Source organism: Rattus norvegicus, chromosome 12 (genome assembly GCF_021556685.1).
Source record: "Rattus norvegicus strain SHRSP/BbbUtx chromosome 12, alternate assembly SHRSP_T2T, whole genome shotgun sequence".
NCBI classification, from domain to species: domain Eukaryota; kingdom Metazoa; phylum Chordata; class Mammalia; order Rodentia; family Muridae; genus Rattus; species Rattus norvegicus.
This window is the reverse complement of record NC_141545.1, coordinates 49,473,899-49,497,485: the sequence shown is the minus strand read 5'-3', so window position 1 is coordinate 49,497,485 and position 23,587 is coordinate 49,473,899. Positions and strand designations below refer to the sequence as shown.

The window sequence follows — 23,587 nt, the reverse complement described above, 5'->3', positions numbered from 1 at the left end:
ACACGGGCTCATTCATTCATTCATTCATTCATTCATCATTTATTCACATTATTAAACACCTACTATATATTTAGTACCATGCCAGGCACAAGGATTTATAAGTGAATGTCCCTGTGGGCCACCTTGTTGTCAGGGAAGATGGAGACATCTTTTATCTTGCATCTCCAAATTACCATGATGGAAACTGTGCCTGTTGTCCACAGTTAAGGCGGAGAAAAAGGGACAAGGAGAGATCATGGCTACGTGGCTGTGAAGGCACTTGCATGTGCAGCCAGCAGAGTGTCTGCGATGGGACTGGTCTCTCAGCAAAAGCCAGGGATGGAAAGTCCCTGATCCCTGTCACACCCTCCTGCCCGAGGAACCTGTTGGCCCTCTGAGGAGAGTTACTTCTGCAACCTTCTGGCAATGCCCTCTGTCAGTGAACATGGGAGAGTCTTTTTTTCCTGAGGGCTTGTGTGAGAGAGCAGTTTCAGGATGATGCTCTTGCTTGCCGATGTTTTAAAGTTTATCGAGGGCAAGAGAGATAATGTTCAAAATGTACTCCAGCCAGGCCAGGTGACACATGCCTTTAATCACAGCACTCGGGAGGTAGAGACAGCCAGATCTCCGAGAGTCCAAGTCCAGTCTAGTCTACAAAGTGAGCTCCATGACAGCCAGGGCTATATAAAGAGTCAGTCTCTCTCTCTCTCTCTCTCTCTCTCTCTCTCTCTCTCTCTCTCTCTCTCTCTCACACACACACACACACACACACACACACACACACACACACACACAAGTTTGTCCTCAGACCCCAGGGCAGTTTTTTTTTTTTTTAAAAAGAAGCATTTATTTATTTTATGTATATGAGTACACTGTTGCTGTCTTCACACACCAGGAGAGGGCATCAGATCTCATTACAGATGGTTGTGAGCCACCATGTGGTTGCTGGGAATTGAACTCAGAACCTCTGGAAGAGCAGTCAGTGCTCTTAACCACTGAGCCATCTCTCCAGCACAGGGAGTACCCTGTAAAGCACAGGAAATCCTGAACAAAATGCCCAGCACAGAGTTCCCTAGCCTCAAATGCTGACGGCACTAGGATTGAGACTCCCAGGGAATGCGTGGGGGATGGGCTTAGCATCAGGAAGAAGCCTGGGGTTCTGCTAGGGGCACAGGTTCCAGTGTCTGGTCCTTAACCTCGGAGCCATCGCTCCAGCAGCCAGGGATTATATTTGGGGTGTGTGTGTGTGTGCGTGTATGTGTTATGGGTGTGTGTGTGTGTGTGTGTGTGTGTGTGTGTGTATGTGTGATTGTAAATTAAATTTCAGCTTGCTAGTTGCTTGTGTGTAGGAACCTGGTTGAGTCTGGGATGGTGATATTTTGATCCTACAAATAAAACTTCTTGCCTGTAGTAGTTCTCCATCTCTCTCTCTGTCTCCTCCAGATCTTGGGACCAACCCTTCTGCAGATGGCCTGTCTTTCCTTTGTCCTCTTCATGTAGGCGTTTGCTCTGGGTAGAACTCTTGGACAGGGGGTCCTTCCAGTCTTGTCTCTGGCTTAGGAGACACACCATTGGTTTTGAGGTTCTCATCTGTGTCTGGTTCCCTAAATGTATTTTTTTCTTTTTTTTTTTTTTTTCTCTTTTTTTCGGAGCTTGGGACTGAACCCAGGGCCTTGCGCTCGCTAGGCAAGCGCTCTACCACTGAGCTAAATCCCCAACCCCGTATTTTTTTTTTTTTAGTCATGAAAAGGTATGGGATTTTATAATGTGTGTTTGTGTGTGTGTGTGTGTGTGTGTGTGTGTGTGTGAGAGAGAGAGAGAGAGAGAGAGAGAGAGAGAGAGATGAAATGACTGTGTGATTTCTCTTTTGTGCCATTAACGTCACTTGGCATTGAGTCACCCTCAATTTGCTTTTCTTTAAAAACAAACTTGAGGAAGAAAATAAAACACGAATCTATGCCGTACACAGAACTAGACCCTTGCCAACAGTTCAGGGATCTAGCTGCCAAGTGGTTATGAGATCCACACTTGGCTCCAACATTTTCAGGAAAACTTGAGAACTCTTCCTGCTTCCCTAGAGAACATTTTGTTGAAATCACAAAGGAAGAAAACATTTAGACCCCACAGGGATCTGCCTGCCGTGCATCGTGACTTTGTAGTGTTTCTGACATTGGTTCACGATGACATTGGTTCACTTACTTCTTCTTTGCAAATGCTTGCCATAGCCCAAGGCCTCACTCGTGCCAAGCAAGGACCCTGCCTGCCGCTCAGCTGAAGCCTTAGCAGGAAGATTTGTTTTAAAGATGCTGGGGCTGGGGATTTAGCTCAGTGGTAGAGCGCTTACCTAGGAAGCGCAAGGCCCTGGGTTCGGTCCCCAGCTCCAAAAAAAAGAACCAAAAAAAAAAAAAAAAAAAAAAAAAAAAGATGCTGAAACATGGGGTTGGGGATTTAGCTCAGTGGTAGAGCGCTTGCCTAGCAAGTGCAAGGCCCTGGGTTCGGTCCTCAGCTCCGGAAAAACAAAAAAGAAAAAAGAAAAAAAACAAAACAAAACAAAACAAAAACAAAGATGCTGAAACATTTAGGTCATGCTTTTTAAAAAGATTTAATCGTTTGCGGTAGGTGTGTGTGCTCACATGTGTGCATGGTGTGTATATGGAAGTCAGAGGACAACTTTCCTGGGTGTCTTGTGCCAGGAAGCATTCATGAACCCCAAAAGACTGCCAAGGAGCTGATTTTTTTTTTCCAGAGCTGAGGACCGAACCCAGGGCTTTGCACTTGCTAGGCAAGCGCTCTACCACTGAGCTAAATCCCCAACCCTTTCAAGGAGCTGATTTTGAAGCAGTGGCACTGGGGTCTCTTTATTCAAGTTTGAGCTTGGGTCCCGCCCCAGCCTCTGACACAGGAGAATGGGAGGGGGCCTCGCCCAGTTCCAGGCAAGCATTCATAGAGGCAAGGAGGGAGCATCTATCCTGGCACACATTTGATTGGGGTGGGGCATTATGGCCTCGAACATAATTGGCTGGCTCTGGGAGCGAAACCATTAACTTCTGCTCTCCTCCTGATTGGTGGTTGTTGATAGGAAGTGAAGCGTCAGGGGCAGACTTGTAACCCGGAGGTTCAGATTTGTTTGGGGGTAACCTGGAAACTGGCGCCAGGTAACCTTTGGCCAGGTTCTCTAAGATGGATGGAGTGTGAACCTGAAAGATCTGGTCTCTGGGGTGTTGGCTCTTTCGATCCACCTGTGGCCTTTTGAGGCAGTGCCTCTCTCATTTCTTCCGCTCGGTCGTTGCACCCACACATTTCTGAATGTCCTCCTGTCTTTCCTCGAATCTCACTGTAGCAGTGCTGGGGTTACTGACATGGGCCACCACATCCAGCTTTTCGTTTGGATTCTAGGGATTGAAGCATATTTACTCGCCGAGTCATTTCCCTGCCCGTAAATCCAATAGTTTTTAGGACATTTCCTTCAGACAGTGATTATCTGCTCATCAGAGGGCAGAGCTGTGAGAGGAAGTACGGACGGAACGTCCGAGTCCACTCCTCCCACACACACTCGCTCGGCATCAGTGTGGGCGGTACTCCGGAGCCCGAGGCTTTGTTCAGTGTCCATTCTAGTCATGACCACCTGGCTCAGGTGTTCTGGGCCTGGGTCAGGGTGCAGTCCGTCCTCTTCCAGGCCGTGAGAACAGCAGACACCAGGAAGGAGGAGACAGAAACCAGCCACAGAAGAAATGCTTATCTTGCTGGGTGGTTCTGAGTCCAGAATGCCAAAATCCCTGTATACAATGTGTGCTTGCCTCATGCCTACACACAGCCGTTGCATAAAATATAAATCTGGGTGATTTATAGTCCCTGTTCGGTGTAAATGCAATTCAGAGAGCCATGAGGCTCCATTGTTCAGAGAATAGGACAATGGTAGGAAAATCAGTGTGTAAGCAGAACCAGTTTTTTTTTTTTTTTTTTTTTTTTTTTCCGGAGCTGGGGACCGAACCCAGGGCCTTGTGCTCGCTAGGCAAGCGCTCTTCCGCTGAGCTAAATCCCCAACCCCGCAGAACCAGTTTCTTCCGAATGTTAGAACTGCAGAGAAGCCAACTTTGTAGCTAAAGTCATTTACATTGGCAAATAATTTACACAGCATACAAGTAAGTGTTTACACAGCACACAAGCCATTTGCATGGCATATGAGGCAGTTACATAGTATATAAATAATTTACATAGCACACACGCCATTTAAATGACTTACAAGCCATTAGTATAGCACACAAGTCATTTGCATGACATGTAAGTCATTTGCATAGCATACAAGTCATTTACACAGCATGTAAGTAATTTACGTAGCATATGAATCATTTACATAGTATGCAAGTCATTTTCATAGCACACAAGCCAGTTACATGATATACAAGTCATTTATATAGTATATGGATTATTTACATAGTATACAAGTAATTTGCATAGCACACAAGTAATTTACATAGTATACAAGTCATTTACATAACATATAACTCCTTAACTTACCATGCAAGTGATTTACATAATATGCAAGTAATTTACATACCATGCAAATTATTTACGTAGCACACAAGTCATTTGCATAACACACAACTCATTTACATAACACACCTCATTAACATACCATGCAAGTCATTTACATAGAATATAATCCACTCATGTAATGAACAGATTAGCAGGTGCTGGAGAGATGCTCAGTGGTTAAGAGCACTGACTGCACTTGCAGAGGATCCAGGTTCAGTTCCTAGCATCCACGTGGCTCACAACTATTCCTAACTCTAGGAGATCTGATGCTCTGTTTTGACTTCTGAGGGTACCAGGCATACACACAGGCAAACTACTCATCCACATAAAATCAATAAATCCTTAAAAGATAGAACAAGCCGATGCAGTTAGTGTGTTCAGACCAGATGTTGGCACAGTCAACATCAGGACCTTTTCATCCACCCAAACTCAGATGACACACGTTTTAGCTGTGACCCCACCCTACTGTCCCTCAGTAACGACTAATCTTTCTGTCTGCATGGACTGGCCCAGTGTGGACAGCTCGAAGAAACAATTATAATCTCTGGTTTTTCATGACGGGCATAAGGTTTTCTGATTCATCCACCTTGTAGTGTGGATCATGCTACATTCCTTTTAATAGATGAGTAATGTTCTATTTGGTGGGTGAGTCACATTGTATCTATTTATCAGTTAAAAGATACTTGGCTTTTTTTTTTTCTTTTTTTTCAGAGCTGGGGACTGAACCCAGGGCCTTGCGCTTGCTAGGCAAGCACTCTACCACTGAGCCAAATCCCCAACCTCTTTTCTTTTCTTCTTGAAACACAGTCTCAGTATGTATCCCCGTGGCTGGCCTGGAACTCACCAGATCCACCTGCCTCTGCCTCCTGAGTGTTGCTGGGCCTTAAAGAATACTTGAATTGTTCCCATGTTTTTAACATACTAAATCATGCTTCTAGAACAAAGTCCTTGGCGGTACCTTCTTTAATTCTTTCTTACGTGTGACTTACACTGAGCATGCATCGGTGTGTAAGCCTAAAATATCTGAGACTATATATTTTAAAAAGAACAGCTGTTGGGGGCTGGAGAGATGGCTCAAAGGTTAAGAGCACTGGCTGCTCTTCCAGAGATCCTGAGTTTAAATCCCAGCAACCACATGGTGGCTCACAACTGTCTGTAACTGCTGTTCCAGGGGATCACTCTCATACAAACATATATGCAAGCAAGATATCCGATGTACATAAAATAAACACAAATAGATTACAGAAAAAGGACAGATATGTCTTTTAAAGAGATTTATTTATTTTAATTTTGCTTTAAAGAAAGATTTGCGGGGTTGGGGATTTGGCTCAGTGGCAGAGCGCTTGCCTAGGAAGCGCAAGGCCCTGGGTTCGGTCTCCAGCTCCGAAAAAAAAGAACCAAAAAAAAAAAAAAAAAAAAAAGAAAGATTTGCTTTTGTTTTCTATCCCTTTTATTTCTTGAGACTATGATATAATTATATTATAATTATTTCCTCCCTCCGAAACCTCCCTTAAGCCCCTTCTTGCTCTCTTTCCAATTCATGACCTTTTTTGTACTGTTTTTGTTACATACATGGATATATATATATATATGTGTGTGTGTGTGTGTATATATATATTTATACACATTCATGCACATATATGTACATATCTATATGTAGGGGTATATATGCATATACACACATATATTACAAGTATAATATATGTGTATATGTATGTATACATATCCCTAAATACATTAAGTACAACCACTCAGTCTATCTAATGTTACTTGTATGTGTTTTCAAGGCTGACCATTTGTTATTGGATAACCAGTTGGCACGCTCTTCCCCAGGAAGATTATTTCTCTTGTTCCCAGCATCCTTAGCTGCTCGTAGTTCTTTGTGTCAGGTTGAGGCCTGGTGTCTCTCCCCTGATCGGTTTATTTTTTATTTTATTAGTATGCGTGTCTTGCCTGCACATATATATGTGTACCACATGTATGCCCAGTGCCTTCTGAGGTCAGAGGAGGGCATGGGCTCACCTGAAACTCAAATTAGCGATGATTGTGAGCTGCCACGTAGGCACTGGGAATTGGAGCCAGGTCTTCTGCAAGAGCAGTCAGTGCGCTTAGCTGCTGAGCCATTTCTCCAGCCTGATATATTCCTGATTCCTCATTCCTGATTTGAGTCTGGGATGGCCGAGGTTGAAAACTTTGTGTTCTGTAAGAATCTTCTCGTGACTCATCCTGTGGCGGAGGCAGATCGGCAAAAGAGCAAGCGGCCCTCTTATGACAGCAGACCCTTCCCCTCTGCCATGTTTTCCTGCTTGCTTCCTGGCACCGTTTCATTGAGGACCACAAATGAACTCCGGGAGCATGCAATGCATTCACACCACAGCATATACCCACATCTAGGTTAGCAACATGCCTTGTGGTCCAGGACAGAAGCGCTGAGGTCAGAGGAGAAGCCCATTTCTGCTTATTGTATCCAGTACAGGGACCCCAATACCCTTGCCCCACATGCTGTGTTAGGAGAAAATTCCGTTGATCATAGCTATAAACTCTCTCTTCCCTTGACAGGTTGTCTGAATGGTCTTGCTTCTCTTTCTGACTTGCCTGGTTTTCTCCTGCCTGACCATTTCCTGGTTAAAAATCTGGGGGAAGATGACAGACTCGAAGCCGCTCAGCAACAGTAAGGTGGATGCAAGCCTCCTTTCGAGCAAGGAGGAGTCCTTTTCAGCCTCGGACCAGTCAGAGGAGCATGGCGACTGCAGCTGTCCGTTGACAACTCCTGACCAGGAGGAGCTGGCCTCCCACGGAGGTCCTGTAGATGCCAGTCAGCAGAGGAACTCTGTGCCAAGCTCACACCAGAAGCCTCCGAGGAACCCACTATCTTCCAATGACACCTGTTCCTCCCCAGAACTCCAAACCAACGGGGTAGCAGCCCCTGGCTCAGAGGTTCCAGAAGCCAACGGGTTGCCTTTCCCAGCCAGGCCTCAGACCCAGAGAACGGGATCCCCCACTAGGGAGGACAAGAAGCAGGCACACATCAAGAGGCAGCTGATGACCAGCTTTATCCTGGGCTCCCTCGATGACAACTCCTCTGACGAGGACCCTAGTGCTAGCTCCTTCCAGACCTCCTCTCGGAAGGGCAGCAGGGCTAGCCTGGGCACCCTGTCCCAGGAGGCTGCATTGAACACAGCTGATCCTGAGTCTCACACACCTACTATGAGGTAATGGACCTTTTCTTCATACTGAGAGTTAGAGTAAGGTTTGTATCTCTGATATGCAGTGGGATTTGCTTCCTCCCTTGGCTCCTCCCTCCAATTTTTTTAACACATGTGAGTTAGAAGCCATGTGAAAGGAGTAGCCATGTTGGACTGCAGAAGGCAAAGCCTGACTTCTTGCTTCCTGTTCCCTCCTTTCAGAATTACTCATAGTGCACCTGCTGCTTGTACCTGCTGAGTGCACCTGCTGCTTGCACCTGCTGAGTGCACCTGCAGTGTACACCTGCTGAGTGCACCTGCTGAGTGCACCTGCTGCTTGTACCTGCTGCTTGCACCTGCTGTGTGCACCTGCTGAGTGCACCTGCTGAGTGCACCTGCTGCTTGTACCTGCTGAGTGCACCTGCTGCTTGTACCTGCTGAGTGCACCTGCTGCTTGCACCTGCTGAGTGCACCTGCAGTGTGCACCTGCTGAGTGCACCTGCTGAGTTCACCTGCTGTGTGCACCTGCTGAGTTCACCTGCTGAGTGCACCTGCTGCTTGTACCTGCTGCTTGCACCTGCTGTGTGCACCTGCTGAGTGCACCTGCTGAGTGCACAGGGCCCCATGCCAGGAAAGTGGCTTTCTAGAGCTCTCTGCCAAGCTGGGGAACGATGATCTTGTGGGTGACAAGTTACCAGTTAAAAAGTCCCAGTTGATCACTGGAGTCTGGAGGGAGAGACTGCTCACCCTGCCTCCTAATGAGGCAGCATTCCTTCCTTCCCTTATTTGACAGTAAACTGATCCCCTCTGGTGCCTAAACAGCAGAATCTCAACTTGTGTCACCTATGTAATATCAGCTATAGTGTTAAAACAAAAACCCATAGAGTCACACCCGTAGAGTGTGATTGTGTGTGCATGTGTGTGTGTTCGTGTGTGTGTGTGTGTGTACATGCATGTTTACACGTGTGCACCTGCACACACGGAAGCCTGCCATTCACCAGTGCAGCTGTGGAGGTCAGAGGACAACTCTGGTCAGTTCTGAGGGCGGAACTCAGGATGCTGTGCTTTGCTAAGGCATTTAATTGTCCTTCACCTTATTTTGAGGCAGTGTCTCTCACAGAGCCTACTGCTCTACACTGGCTGGTCGGAAACCTGGGAGCCTGCTTTCTTTGCCTCCTCAGAGCTGAGTTATAGATGCCTATGGCCGTATCTGGCTTTGAAGAAACTCTGGGGTATGCAATTTCCCATGGAACTGCTTTCCAACCTGTCTGTCTGTCTGTCTGTCTGTCTGTCTGTCTTCCTTCCTTTTCCTAGAGGTCTTTGATTTTCTGATCTTTTTTTTTTCTTTTCTTTTCTTTTTTTTTTTGGAGCTGGGGACCGAACCCAGGGCCTTGCACTTGCTAGGCAAGCGCTCTACCACTGAGCTAAATCCCCAACCCCTGATCTTTTTTAAATTTTTTTTCTTTTCTGATCTTTTTTTAAAAAATATTTATTTATTTTATGTATGTGAGTACACTATCGCTGTCCTCAGACACAGCAGAAACACAGCAGAAGAGGGCAGTGGATCCCATTACAGATGGTTGTGAGCCACCATACTAGTTGCTGGGAATTGAACTCAGGACCTCTGGAAGAATAGTCAGGTCAGTGCTGAGCCATCTCTCCAGCTCTCTCTCTCTCTCTCTCTCTCTTTTTTGAGACAGGGTTTCTCTGTGTAGCCCTGGCTATCCCAGGACTCACTCTCCAGCCCCAATTTTCTGATCTTCTGACTTCTGCCGCCCGAGTACTGGGATTTCAGGCCTGGGCTGTCACACCTGGCCGATTGAGAATTCTAGTTATATAAAGGGTAAACAACCCCAAGTAGCTAGTGCCTATCATATCACATCAGTGTGATTCTAAACCTAGTGGCCAAGGAGGATCTAATTGTGTGAATTAGTTTACCAAATCAGCAGGCTTGACAGAACCGTAACACTCTTGTTGTTTCCTGAATCGTAGATTCTCAGAGGTTGTGAGGATTCAGATTCAACGAATTAATAATTTCAAGGTTTTTAGCAGGAAAAAAAATGCACTTACTAAATAGCCAGTTAAATGAGGGAGCTGGGTGTGGTGGTGGATGTCTGATCCCAGCATTTGGATGCTGAAGGTTTAGGAGTTCAAAGCCATGCTAGGCTACATAGTGAGTTTTGCGAGTCTCTGCCACATAGTCAATTCCTGTTGCAGCGGGGGAGGGAGGGAGACAGGGACAGAGGGACAAGGGGGAACAAGAACTAAAGAAAAAGACAGGTGTGATTTCGAGTACCTGTATTCCCAACACTCACGCAAGGCTGCAGAGTTAGGCTTTGTTTAAAACATCAGCGGTGGGGAGGGCTTTGCAGTTGTTTGCTCTTACACAAGCTTGGTTCCCAGTCTCTCATGTCCTCCAGCTGAGCATGTTGGCACCCGTTTAATCCCTTATGACAGAACTGTGGCAGAAATGGCCATGTCTGTGGCTCTGCTGCCCTTTGTAGTTTCTGAGGCAGAGACAGGCAGAGCTCTGTGTGTTTTGAGGCTAGCCTGGGCTACGGAGTGAGTTCTAGGACAGCCTGGGCTACACAGTGTGGTCCTGTATCAAAACAACAACAACAACAACAACAACAACAACAACAACAACAACAACAACAAAACCAGAGAGTACATCTTTAGCAAGCTGTCCCAGCTGGCTGGCTACTGTGAATTTCTTGAAGATTGTCCCGTCTCTGATATGATTATTATGTGGTGCTTAGCCTGAGAGATTCCATTTGCATTTGGCCTGTGGGAGCCTGGAGATCAGGCCAAATCAGCCACCTGTAGAAATTTTATATAACAACCGTGTGGGCAAAGCATTCAGCTAGCCAGCCACCTGCTGCAAGCTGGAGCAGGGAGGACGTGATGCTTGTCCAAAGGAGACAGGAGTGTGAACCAGTCTACGTCAGCAGAATCCAGGGGGCCCCCTTTCTTGTCAGTTTTCCTGTCCAGTTGCTGTCTCAGTCTGTTTTTTTGTTTTTGGTTTTTTTTTTTTTTTTTTTTTTTTTTTAATACCTGAGGCTAAGCAATCTGAAAGAATAGAGGAGGTTCACTTGGTTCTGGGCAGTCGAGCAGGCCCCCGTCACCTATCTGGCGAGGGACTCGCACAGAATCCTAATATGACGGAGGTGTCACATGGGAAGACAAGCCAGAGTGACAAACTCAGGCCGCCCTTCCTCTTCTTTTTTTTTTTTTTTTTTTTTTTTTTTTTTTTTTTTTTTGGAGCTGGGGACCGAACCCAGGGCCTTGCGCTTCCTAGGTAAGCGCTCTACCACTGAGCTAAATCCCCAGCCCCGCCCTTCCTCTTCTTATAAAGCCATTAATGCCATTGTGGGTTGGGGGTCGGATTCTCATGACCCCATCCAACCCTAATTCCCCAAGGCCCTATCTCCAGATATGAACTCGGCATGTAAATCTCCAGCACGAGAACTTCACACAGGGGTGGGGTGGGTGGGATATGGTCACACCGCAGCAGCTGCTAGCTAGTCCCTAAAATCTGGAGGTAACCAGCTTCTGTAGAAAGAAATCCAGGAGGGGTTGGGGATTTAGCTCAGTGGTAGAGCGCTTGCCTAGGAAGCGCAAGGCCCTGGGTTCGGTCCCCAGCTCCGGAGGAAAAAAAAAAAAGAAAGAAAGAAATCCAGACTTGAGGTTTAGCTGAATACTCGGGCCTTTGCCCATTTCAAAGACAGAGTGAAGGCCTGGGAGAAGGCCTAGCTGTCTGAACCCTGACCTTAGGACAGAACTGTGGCAGAAGTGACTGTCCTATCCTTCGTGGTTTCTGATCAAGCCCTCTGGCTCCAGCTCGGCTTCAGTGGCCTCCAGCCTCATGGGCTTCTTCCTGCTAGGCCAGCAGTGGCAGGCGGAAGCTCCTTCCCTTCCTGCCCGTCCTCACCCCCCCAGAGCCCTCCTCTTTCTGGCTCTTTGCTCCTTCCACACTAAAGGTTTCTTTGTTCCCACCAGGGCTGGCTGTCCTGTCCTGCAGTGAGAGTTGTATTCTCTTCCTCTTCCTCCTTCTCCTCCTCTCTCTCTCTTCAGACACCAGAAAAGGTTGTCAGATCCCATTACAGATAGTTGTGAGCCACCATGTAGTTGCTGGAAATTGGACTCAGGACCTCTAGAAGAGCAGAGCAGTCAGTGCTCTTCACCGCTGAGCCATCTCTCCAGCCCTCTTTTTTTCTTTTTTGGTTCTTTTTTTTCCGGAACTGGGGACTGAACCCAGGGCCTTGCGCTCCCTAGGCAAGCGCTCTACCACTGAGCTAAATCCCCAACCCCCCACCCTTTTTTTTTTTTTGAGACAGGGTTTCTCTGTGTAGCCCTGGCTGTCCCAGGACTCGCTCTGCAGACCAAGCTGGCCTCACACTCAGGAGTTTGCCTGCCTCTGCCTGCCATGTGCTTGGATGAAAGGTAGGCAGCCACCACCATGCCTGGCTTGGGACTTGCACTTTCAACGGCAGACGTGTGCTTTGGCTCTGCTGTCTGTCAACATCTCAGCATTCCTGGCGATGCAGAGGAAGGACTGGCCTCCTTTTCACTTTGTAACAGGTCCAGCCATCCCAGGCCCCTGTCCCTGAGCCACCTTTAAACAATCCAGCTGCCCACTCTGCTGCTGTCACAGCACTCGGTTCTGCCTTTCATGTCTTTCTCTGGCTGCTCCTGTGTCGCCTCTCTCCTGCAGTGGGAAGCAAGTCCCTGGGTGCAGGGTCTGTCTTTCCTCACCACCTAGCCCTGCACTGGGTAAAGGTAGTCAGGCTTTGAGTATTTGACGAATGCGTGGATGAAACAACTAATGTGTACCCTCCATAGACAAAATCTGCAGTCTAGGGGCATGGTAAATACTTGGACAAATGGGGAAATCAATGAATGGGTGGATGGATGGATGGATGGATGGATGGATGGATAGATGGATGGATGGATGGGTGGATGATGGACAGATGGATGGATGAACAGATGGGTAGATGTATGGATAGATGGGTGGGTGGATGGATGGATGGATGGATAGATGAATGGAGGATAGAATGGGTGGTTAGATGGACAGATGGATGGAAGATGGATGGATAGATGTAGGTTGATAGATGAACAGATGAGTGGGTAACTAGATGGATGGGCAGATGGAAGGATGGATAAATGGGTAGAGGAATAGATAGATAGATGATAGATAGACAGACAGACAGACAGATAGATAGATGGATAGGTTGGTGTCTATTGATTCTCTTTGGCCCTTCCCTGGACTTGGTTGGTCCTTGAGGGTTGAAATTCTCACATAACTCATAGTCAACGAGCACATCACAGGGTATGGCAAAACAGTCTCTGAAATTCGGTCACAAACCCCCAGATACAGAAGGACCCACCCCTATGCTTCATGCACAGTGGGTCTGGTGTACGATGTCCAGGCTCAAAGCTACTCTGCCCTCATTCTCCTAACAGGGACACACCATGGCGTTGACTGCATGCTGTGGGGTGGACAGAGTGGGCCAGGATGGGTTCAGGATCGCAACCCTGCAGTGCTGAGTACAAGGCTATGAAATAGAGCTTTCTTCACTGGTGTGAGCCCCCTCACCTGCAGGCCTGCTGTGGCATTCTAAAGACCACAGAGGACCGTGCGCTGGCCCCCAAGAGCCGGGATCACTGGCACACCTCTCCATAAGCAGTTTATACAGTGCTGGGGATTGCCTCTGGGCTGCCTGGACTTCCTGTGTGCTGGGCAAATGCTACCAACTGAGCTAGAGCATTACCGCTTAGCTTTCTCTTGGTGAGAGCGCATTGCACATTGGTTTTATAGATCAGAAGGTGTAGAGAAGAGATTCGATCCAGGTCACATTGGAAGGCAAGGGCAGGCCAGGCTTGTCAACACACAGCTTCCCACCCCACAGCTGGCCACTCACCATCAGTTGACCTTGTCAACCTTGTATTCCCTCTGTAATACCCAAAAGTTAAATTTAGCTGCTCATAGGGCAAGAGAAAGGCTTAAAAAATGAGGCAGGGCCACAGCCCCATTTGAGCTGTTTGGGAAAGGTGATTCCTGCCTGTAATCCCAGCACTTTAGGAAGGCCAAGGCAGGAAGGTCAGGAGTTCAAGGCCAGCCTCAGCTTCAGGAGATTTTTGTCTCAGGAAAAAAAGAAAAAGGTAACGGGGTTGGAGGTGGGTCACAGCCATTGGTGTTTGCATGAGGCAGATCGGGACACCAGGGTGTGTAGTACTCCTTCCTTCCCATCTTTTATTCCTTAATATAAAATGTGGATAGAGGAAAATCTGCCAGGGTATGGTGGTGCCCTCCAGCCTATTAGGAGGGCTGAGGCAAGAGGATAGACCAAAGCCAAGGCTTTGCCTGGGCAGCTGCAGGAAAACAAAAACAAAAACAAAAACAATTTGACCCAGTGACGTCTCAGACCTGTGTGTTTCTTATGACCTTGGTGGCATGGAGGAGGGCAGTCCAGGGACCACCAGGAGGTGCTACATCTGCTTGCCTATTCACTTTAGGCTAGAGTTCTGGGGCTGAGGAAGAAGATTGCAGTTGTAAAGCACCTCTACCAGCTGAGCTAAACGAGAGTCAGGGCTGTTGATATACCTTAACAATGCCGAGATCGAATCTCTCTGTGTACTGCGACTCGACTTCTCCTGTCAAAAAGAATTCCGGCAGATCCATATCAAGCTTCCTGCTTGCTGCTGTGTACTACTGTCCCTAGGACCCCGGGTGAAAGTCGCAGGAGCCGTTCACACTGTTGTTAGCAGGGAAGTTACACTATCCACAGCAGGTTGAGGGAGTGTTGGGAGCCTGGAGATTAAAAACCTCTCTGGCTGCCAGGAAGCTGCAGAGCCGGGCTCTTCTGCAGGATCCTGAGCTGGGCAGGGAGGGCTGTTTTGGGTATCTTCATTTCCAGTTCCACGCGGTTACTTTAAATTGGGTCAGCGGGAGGACGGATACTTTTGGGTACTGGTTTGAAACTTCCAGAAAGAAAGACATATCAAACCCAATGTGGGCTTCTTTCTTTTTTTTTTTTCTTTCCTTTTCTTTTCTTTTCTTTCTTCCTTCCTTCCTTTCTTCCTTCCCCTCCCTCCCTCCTTTTCCTCCTCCTTTTTTGAGGAGGTCAAGTTAAAACCATGGAGGAATCTTCTAGAAAACCCAAATTGAGAATTTTGCTCACCCATTTTATTTTCCTTCAAGTGTTTAACACATCTAACCTTGGACTTTTGTAACCCAGGCAAGGGTCCCAGTCGTGGAGGCAAGGTGGTGCTTAATGCCCCCTAGAGGGAGACCCTGGACGTAGAGTTCAGGGCACAGGGGCGCTACCACTAAGCCACGCCCCCAGCCCCTCCCCCAATGGCTCGGTGCAAAAGTTTGGAAGTTCTTCAGATCCCACTTTAGTCCTGCCCCTAAGAATAACGTCCATCTCTGCCCCACGCTTTCCTCGTCTGTGCTGCTAAGGAGCGGCGAGGATGAGACAGAGGGCTCCCGGGCTTTTCCGCATTAATAAGGGTCCTGGTGGGCGATGAGATGGCTCCGAGGGTAAAAGCGCTCACCCCAAATCCTGATAACCAGAGGTCAATCCCTAGGACCCGTGTAGTGGAAGGCGATTCCCACAAATCGTTTCTTGATCTCCACACCTGAGAAAGACCCACTCCCCGCCCGTAAATAAATAAAGACATGTAACTTAAAAAGTCTTTTAAGTGCTCGTTGGAAGGAAGGCCTTAAGAGGCACCGGAGCGACCGCCCTCTTCTGAAAAGTTTTCAGTATTTCTATTGGATCCCTACCACGCGTGTCCAACGCATGGACTGCAGTGCAGAAGGCTGTGGTACCTGCAACCGCCACCTCTCTCGGGGTTGGGGGGGTGTTGGGGGAGGAAGAGAGACATCCTTGAGCCCCAAATTCAAGGTCAGGGGCATAAGTATGGCGCAGGGACGCCCCTGAGGAGGCGGGGCCTGGGCTGGACAAGTCCCTGGGGGCGTGGCCTGGTGTAGCTGGGAGTCCGGATGGAAGGTTTGGCCCGGGGGACGTGGAGGGCGTGGCCAGATTATCTGCATGGGTGGAGTCTGGGTGCCCGGTGGGAGGCGTGGCTGGGAGCCAGTCCGGAGGTGTGGCCTGGGCGAGGCTTTGGTTCGGGCAGGGCGTGGCTAGGCGGGCCTTGGCTTGGGTTTCCAAGAGTAGGGAACAGTTCGGGATGGCCGGCGAGGCTCGCTGTCCCGAGACCCACAGCTGTCACAGGCTGCGGCCAGAGCCCCTCCCCGAGGACGCCTCCGCCTCTGGTGGAGAGCTGGCGACCCTGCTGTGCCTTGGGAGCCGAGCTTGCTCGTTTCCCGCGATTAGGGGGTACAAACTGCACATCCCCCGCCCGGCTGGGATTGGCCGGTGGGCTGGGACAACATGAGCCCTGCCAAATGCAAGGTCTGTTTCCCTGAGCTCACAGGAAAGTAAGTAAGCCCGCGATTTTAATAACTGCTTTTTGCAAATTTATGCACCCCTCCCCGTCCAAGTCTATTGTCTGCCCACTGGCACCCCGCCTTTCCTCTTCTTCCTTCCGAAGAGATGTGAGCTTAGCTTAGCCACTATAGGAAGGAGCCCACCTCTCAAACTTGGGGCCTAGGTGGCCACTCAGTGACAGTGTTTGGAGAACGCGGCCCAGCACACAGGTGCCTCGATTGATCCCTGGGACCACTCTTCCGTCGTCTTTGTCCCTTTGGCCTTGAGAAAATAACACTCTTTGAGGCTTGAAGCCCTGGGAAAGCCCAGGCACCCTGAGCAGGCTTTGTATTTAAGGTCACTCTCTGAGCATACTGTTGGGCAGAGAGCTTCTAGCCTCACAGACCCCACTGTTTCTCTTCCTTTTCCTCTTCATTTTACTGCACTTTAAAACACTCACCAAAGGGATGCTGTAGTCTTTGTGGAGAATTCAGCCCTTTATCCTGGAGTGCAGCACACATTTATAATCCTAGCGCTGCTGAGGCAGGAGGATTGAGTTCCAGGCCAGCTTGGGCTAGATAGGAAAACCCACACATGTAAAACCCCTCTAAAAATCAAATGAACAAACTCAGGAAATTATAGATAACCAGGAAGAGGAGTAAAGATATAATTCCACCTGGATCTACAGCTGATACCTGTCAAGCCTTGTTTTCATTGCATATCCCACCCCCACCCCCCCACAGAGCTGAGGACTGAACCCAGGGCCTTGGGCTTGCTAGACAAGCACTCTACCACTGAGCTAAATCCCCAACTCCACAGATGTTTAATTTATGAAATTGAACCATATTTATTGTATTGTAACCTGCTTTTAGTCTTTTAAAAAAAAGATTTATTTTATGTGTATGAATGTTCTATCTGGGGGCTAGAGAAATGGCTCAGGGGTTAAGAGCACTGGCTGTTCTTCCAGAAGACCTGAGTTCAATTCCCAACACCCACGTGGCAGCTCCAGTTCCAGGGGATCCAGCGTCCTCTTCTGGCCTTTCTGCATGCATGTAGTGCACAGACATGAGTGCAGGCAAAACTCCCATACACATAAAAATAAAATGAATGCTCTATCTGCCTATACACCTGCATGCCAGAAGAGGGCATCGGATCCCATTACAGATGGCTGTGAGCCACCATGTGGTTGCTGGGAATTGAACGCAGGACCTCTGGAAGAGCAGTCAGTGCCCTTAACTACATCTCTCCAGCCCATCTTTTTTTTTTTTTCCCTCCAAGTTGTCTCAGCAAATTATGAGCTTATCTGTGCTTATCTGGCCTGAGGGCAGTGGTTATGTTTTTAAATGATTGTAAACAAGAGAAGAACATTATGTGATAACTATGAGAAATTCAAAGGTCAGAGTGCACAAATAAAGTTTTATTGGCACACAGCGTCACTCCCTGGTTTCTAGCATCTCTTGCTAGAAGAAGTCCTGAGTAGTGGGACAGAGGCCAGACTGTGACACCCTAAGTGTCAGCTAGCTGTGACTTGCCAAGCCTCGCTCTATGCACCATGCTTTCACTGGGTCCAAATGTTCCTGTAAATAGAAGCACCTTAAGATGTGCCAGCAGTCACTATGTATGGCCGGTAGCTAAACTGTGTCTCCTCCTTGTGATAAACAGGCAGCATTGCCGGCAGCAGCCGGCCCCTGTGTCACTGCCTCCTTCTGTGTTACCTTCTCTGGGTAGATTAACCTGGTCCATAAGGATCATACATACCCAGTGTGTAAAACTGGCCTCTGAGAATAAGAAGGGCCATAGTTGTGTTTGGGAAGAACAGCTTGTATCTTCCAGGAACTCCCAGTCCACTGGGTAGGCAAATGTCTGGACAGTTCAGCAGCCTCCCCTTCCTGTGGTTTTGCTTCTTATCAATCATGGTCTGGAAATATCGAGTTAAAAATTCTAGACATAGCCAGCCGGTTGTGGAGCACACCTTTAATCCCGGCACTTGGGAGGCAGAGGCAGGCGATCTCGGACACTTTGAGGACAGCCAGGGCTACACAGAGAAACCCTGTGTTTTAAAAAAAAAAAATCTAGACATAATTCCTCTTTTAGGTTGTTGACCTCCCTGAGGGGGGTCAGAAAATCTTGTGCCAAGATCCCATCTAGGACACAAAGTATCCTCTTGTCCAATATATCCATTCTGTATATATCTGCACGTTAGTTATTTACTATTGCCCATGGCTACTGTGTTACTATTATGTTATCTTGCTACTTCTGCTCAAGTAACCCTTATTTTTCTTAAGGGTAGCCTCAAAGCAGGAGGGTGGAGATGCTGGAAATTATATAAAAGACCTTGTTACATTTATTAATTTATCTAATGATACCTAATAAATATTTATTATTTATATTAATTTACATATCAATAATAAAATAAACACATGTATTTCTCTTTTTGCTTAAAAATATTTAATTAGTACACTGTAGCTGTCTTTCAGACTCACCAGAAGAGGACACTGGATGTCATTACAGATGGTTGGTTGTGAGCCACCATGTGGTTGCTGGGGTTTGAGCTCAGGACCTCTGGAAGAGCAGTCAGTGCTCTTCACTACTGAGCCATCTCTCCAGTCCCCATGCATTTCTTTCTTTCTTTTTTTCAGAGCTGGGGACCGAACCCAGGGCCTTGCGCTTCCTAGGCAAGCGCTCTACCACTGAGCTAAATCCCCAACCCCCATGCATTTCTTTATATTATCTACTAATGTTGTTGTGGATCTCTTCCCATGGCTAATGTGTAAGATAGACTTTCTCATAGGAATGCATACATAGGAAAACAAACCTGTGTCTGAGCAGCTCAAGACCACTCATGGTTTCAGGTTTGTAGCTCACGAGTAGGACGGCGTTCCCTGAGGGGTTCCTGTGGCTCTAACTCGGGTCTCCGGCTCTCTAGGTGGTCCAGGCAGATAGAACAACTATGCCTTGTAAAGGAGGCTTATTAGACTGCTGTTCACAGTCCCCACGCCTGCAGCCTCGCGTGGCTGCTCTTATCTTATATGTGGGCGCTTCGCAGGTGTCATGTTAACTTCACGTGCTGCCATTTCCAGCTGCTCTGTCTTCTGAGTACTGGGAATAAAGGTGCACCAGTGTGATTTCTCATAACCCAGGCTGGCCTTGAACTCTTGTTACATCCAAGGGTACTCTAAACTCCTGCTTCTCCTGCCTCTGTTTTCTGGGATTGGGATTATAGTTGTATATTCCCTGTAAAACACACACACACACACACACACACACACACACACACACAGATACACACATATACACATACACACACAGACACATGCACCCACAGACACACACATCTCCTGCTGATGAAGCCCCCATGCCAGCCTAGCTCAGGCTCAGTGTGCTGTCTTTCCAGAAGGCCACATACTTTCAGCTTTGTGACAACACAGTCCCTTACAGCTATTCACTGCCGCTTCCTGTGGTAGTAGCTACTCATTTTTTTTTTTTGTTGTTGTTCTTTTTTTCGGAGCTGGGGACCGAACCCAGGGCCTTGCGCTTCCTAGGCAAGCGCTCTACCACTGAGCTAAATCCCCAACCCCGTAGCTACTCATTTAAATGGGACTGGCCGTGTTCTGTTAAGGGACCCTGAAACAGGATGTTTGTATAAATTGGTTGTGTGTCATAATACAGAGTTCTTTGGACTTCCTCCCACCCCTGAACCACTTAAATCTGTTTAAACCATTCATAGCAGATTGAGTTTGGCCCAGGGACCCCGTTTGCTCACCCTTTACCTGGTACCATCCCAAAAGGCATCTGGAGGTTGCATGGCCTGAGAAATTCCCAAGGGCTGGGAAGCAAGACAGCTCAGCAGGTATTCCTGGAATCTACATGGTGGAGAGAGCTGACCCCTAAAAGTTGCCCTCTGACCTCTTCACATGCATGGTCATACATGCAGCCCATCCCCAAATGAATTAAATTAATCAAAACATTTACATAGAAATTGTAAAAGGTCTATTTATCTGGTATTGTAGTTATATGTAAGATTTGTTTTTATATCTATGCATGTCTGTATATGCTGTATGTGTATGTGTATGTATGTGCTTGTGTATGTGCGTGTATGTGCATGTATATGTGTCTGTATATGCTGTGTGTAGGTATGTGTTGTCTATATGGTGAATATGTGTGTGAATGTGTCTGCATGTGTCTGCATATGCTCTGTGTGTGCGCGAGTGTGTGCATGTGTGTGTGGATATACCATCGGAGGCCAGAAGAGGGCATCGGATCCTCTGCACCTGGATTCCAGGCAGCTGTGAGTCCCTGACCTGAGTGCTGTAAAGGAGCAGCAAGCTCTCCTGACGGCTGAGCCACCTCTGCAGCTTCTGGGATCTTGGTGTTGTCTATAGGGAAGTAAATTTAGCGGCTTCCACTCGCTTCTCCCTACGCTTCCATTACTGACCGCAGAAACGCAGTGCGCATGCCGCCCTCCACCTGGCGGCCAGGGTGGTGGCTCCCATCCCATCGCTGATGAAGACAAGAGAGGGTAAGGGATTTGAGTGTTGGAGGACACTGGGTCCCTGGATAGTGAGGGCAGCTGGGGCATTGTCATCAGGGGCAAGTTTCCTTCAGCGTATTCCTTGTGCATCATTTTCCAGATTCTTAGTTCTCCGGTCCTAGGACGGTACCTGAGGTCTGCTGCACCGTGGGCAAGAGTTATATCGTGACACATCCACCTCCCTAGATGCTTCGCTTTTATTTAATTTATTTAAAACATTTATTGGTGTGTGTGAGCGTGCACACGTGCATGTGTGAGCACACACATGCTAGCATGCATGCCACGGCACTTCTGTGCAGGCCAAGGACAACTTACGTGACTTGTGTCTCTCCTCCCATCCTGTGTGCTGAAGGACTGAGACTCATGTGGTCAGGCTTGACTGACCCATCCCAAATTTGTTTTGTTGAGACAGAGTCTGTCTAGGCTGCTCAGGCTGGCCTTGAACTCACGATCCTCCCTCCTCTGCCTCCCAGGCACTTGAATTTCGGGTGTGTGCTACCACTCCCCCTTTAGGACCCCTGGATATTTCATCCTGTGAGAGGAGGCACAGGCTGCTGAAGGGGCATCCCAAGGTCATGGGGGCAGCCTTTGCTAGATCAGAAGCCTGGAGGATGTTCCAGGCCACTTAGTTTTCCCAGCTGGAGCTCTGCTGGTGTCGGGGGCCTTCCTGTGCATTTGTAGGGAGTTGAGCAACATCTCTGATCGCTACCACACACATCCATCCTGCTGGGGAGCAGAAGCACCTTGCCCCGGCGCCCCCATGCCTACACTCATTTCCAGAGCCGACACTGCAGTGTTTTGTCTTTGTGCCCCAATCAATCTTTCCTGCCTCAGTAGCAGAGTCTGAGGTGAGATAGAGTCGGATTACCAGCCCAGCCCTGCTGCTTCTCAGCCGCATGACTTGAGGTTAGTGGGCCTCTCTGAACCTCTGTCTCGTTATTGAGAGCAGGAGACAGCAGCCCTTTTTACACAGGGCAGCGAGAAGGGCCGGGCCGTTGCTTGCCCTTGAAAACATTGATTTCCTCCCCTCCCTGAACAGCGCTGCCCAGTCTTGTGCCCGGCAGCTGACTGAGTCTGGTGTTTGGCACCTCCGTTGTTGATTGCTATTCGAAGCCATTTCCAAAGCCGCCCTGGAACATTTTTGGCCCTCACCCCGTCCTTCTGTGTAAGGTCAGGCCTTAGCTTTGGGAAGAAGTCACAGCACTTGGGAGAGGTTCTCCTTCCGTTGGCTTCAGAGCTGGGGGAAGGTTCGCCTGTCTGGAGCCAATGTTGGTTGGCCCTCCAGCATTGTTAAAAAAGAATCAAAATAACCCAGTGCCTGGAGATGGGCCCTGAAAGAAGGCCTTCCCTGCAGCCTTGTGTGGGTTCTGAGTGGTCTGCTGGACTCGTGGCCTGCCTGGTGAAGGGATACTGTTACCAACCTAAAATCAATGTGATACCACAGATGCTTCTGGACCTGGAAGAGGAGTCTTTCTTTATTGTGCATTTCCATCGAATTGCACAAGGTGGAAGGTTTGTGTGTCTGAGGCCAGGAGGGGTCAGACTTTCTGACACCGAGCGACATCAGCCTGTCGGGGAAGGTCAAAGACAGGTGAGACTGGTGTTCAGATGGGAGTTCGTGGGGTGGGCTCAGCAAGTGGCTTGTTGCTCCTCTTGGACCCTGACCCTCCTGGTGTGGCTGCTCATCGAGGATGTACCACGCACCAACCACTCCAAGCCCTTTACTTTCCGTCTATTGATGATCCGGCCGCCTCACTTAGTCCTAAGCAAGGGTGCAGCCATATTGAATGAGGTGCACGTTATGGTACCCTTACTCCAGGTGGGGGTGTATGCATGTGTGCATGTGTGCATGTGTGCATGTACCCACAGCACCAGACTCCCTGGAATTGGAGTTACAGTTGGAAGCCACCATGTGGGTACTGAGAACTGGGTCTTTGCAAGAGCAGCCAGTGCTCTTAGCCAGCGAATCTCACCAGCCCCTGTCTAGACATTTGTGACCATGTAACAGAGACGAGGGTGAGCACAGTCTAGAGGGTTGGGTGGGTCCCCTTCCTCTCTGTATTTCCTGAGTAACATGCATACTGACCGACATGGATGATTTCCTTTGGTTCAGAGGCTTCCTTGAGTCTCCATCAATGTGACATCTGGAGCATTTGTCTCCATCGTGTCAGTTTCCCTGGTTTCTATGAGGTGTGTGGGGAGGTGCGGGTGGAGGTGGGGGTTGGCATGGGTCAGAGGTGAGGGTGTGCTGCTGCTGTGGTCTTCATTTAGACCTCTTCTTGTCAGGAGCCATGCTTCCAAGCCCAGGTTGGGAAAGGAGAGTGTGTTGGGGTGTACAGGGGAGAGCAGAGTCACAAGGACAACTTCTGTATTGTGTTCTTTAAAAATCATTTTTAGGGCTGGAGAGAAGGCTCAGTGGTTAAGAGCACTGACTGCTCTTCCAGAGGTCCTGAGTTCAATTCCCAGCAACCACATGGTGGCTCACAACCATCTGTAATGGGATCTGATGCCCTCTTCTGGTGTGTCTGAAGACAGCGACAGTACACTCACATATATAAAATAAATAAATCCTTTTAAAAAAACCTATTGAAAGTTGTTTTCAGATTTTAATAAAACAAGAGTTTTGTGAAAAATTCACGGAAGCCACAGGGGGTTAAATTTGGCAGGCGTTAGATGAGGAGTCAGATTGTGTGGATTCCCTTTGTGATCACAGATCGCCCATCCCCGCTGTAAGTTCCCAAATCAGGGCCATGGCAAGTAAGAGCTGTGTTACCTCAGGGCAGGGACTGCAGCACAGGCCTCTGGGGTAGCACTGTCTGGCCTTGAGTCTCCTTGTGCATCTGGATTTCGTGTGTGTGTGTGTGTGTGTGTGTGTGTGTGTGTGTGTGTGTGTGTGTAGGGTATGTACAGGGTGTGTGTGC

General features: G+C 48.3%; 1 protein-coding gene across 14 annotated transcripts in view; it reads left to right on the top strand.

Annotated features, from left to right (window-relative positions):
* Acacb (acetyl-CoA carboxylase beta) overlaps window positions 1–23,587 on the top strand; it is a 110,527-nt gene that overhangs the window by 12,934 nt on the left and 74,006 nt on the right. For 10 of the 14 annotated variants that reach the window (NM_053922.2, XM_087577588.1, XM_087577587.1 and 7 more), the window contains 1 exon segment: window positions 7,075–7,727. In NM_053922.2, coding sequence (NP_446374.2) covers window positions 7,084–7,727 — 644 coding nt within the window. In that variant the 5' untranslated portion in view covers window positions 7,075–7,083. 14 annotated transcript variants of the gene reach the window in all.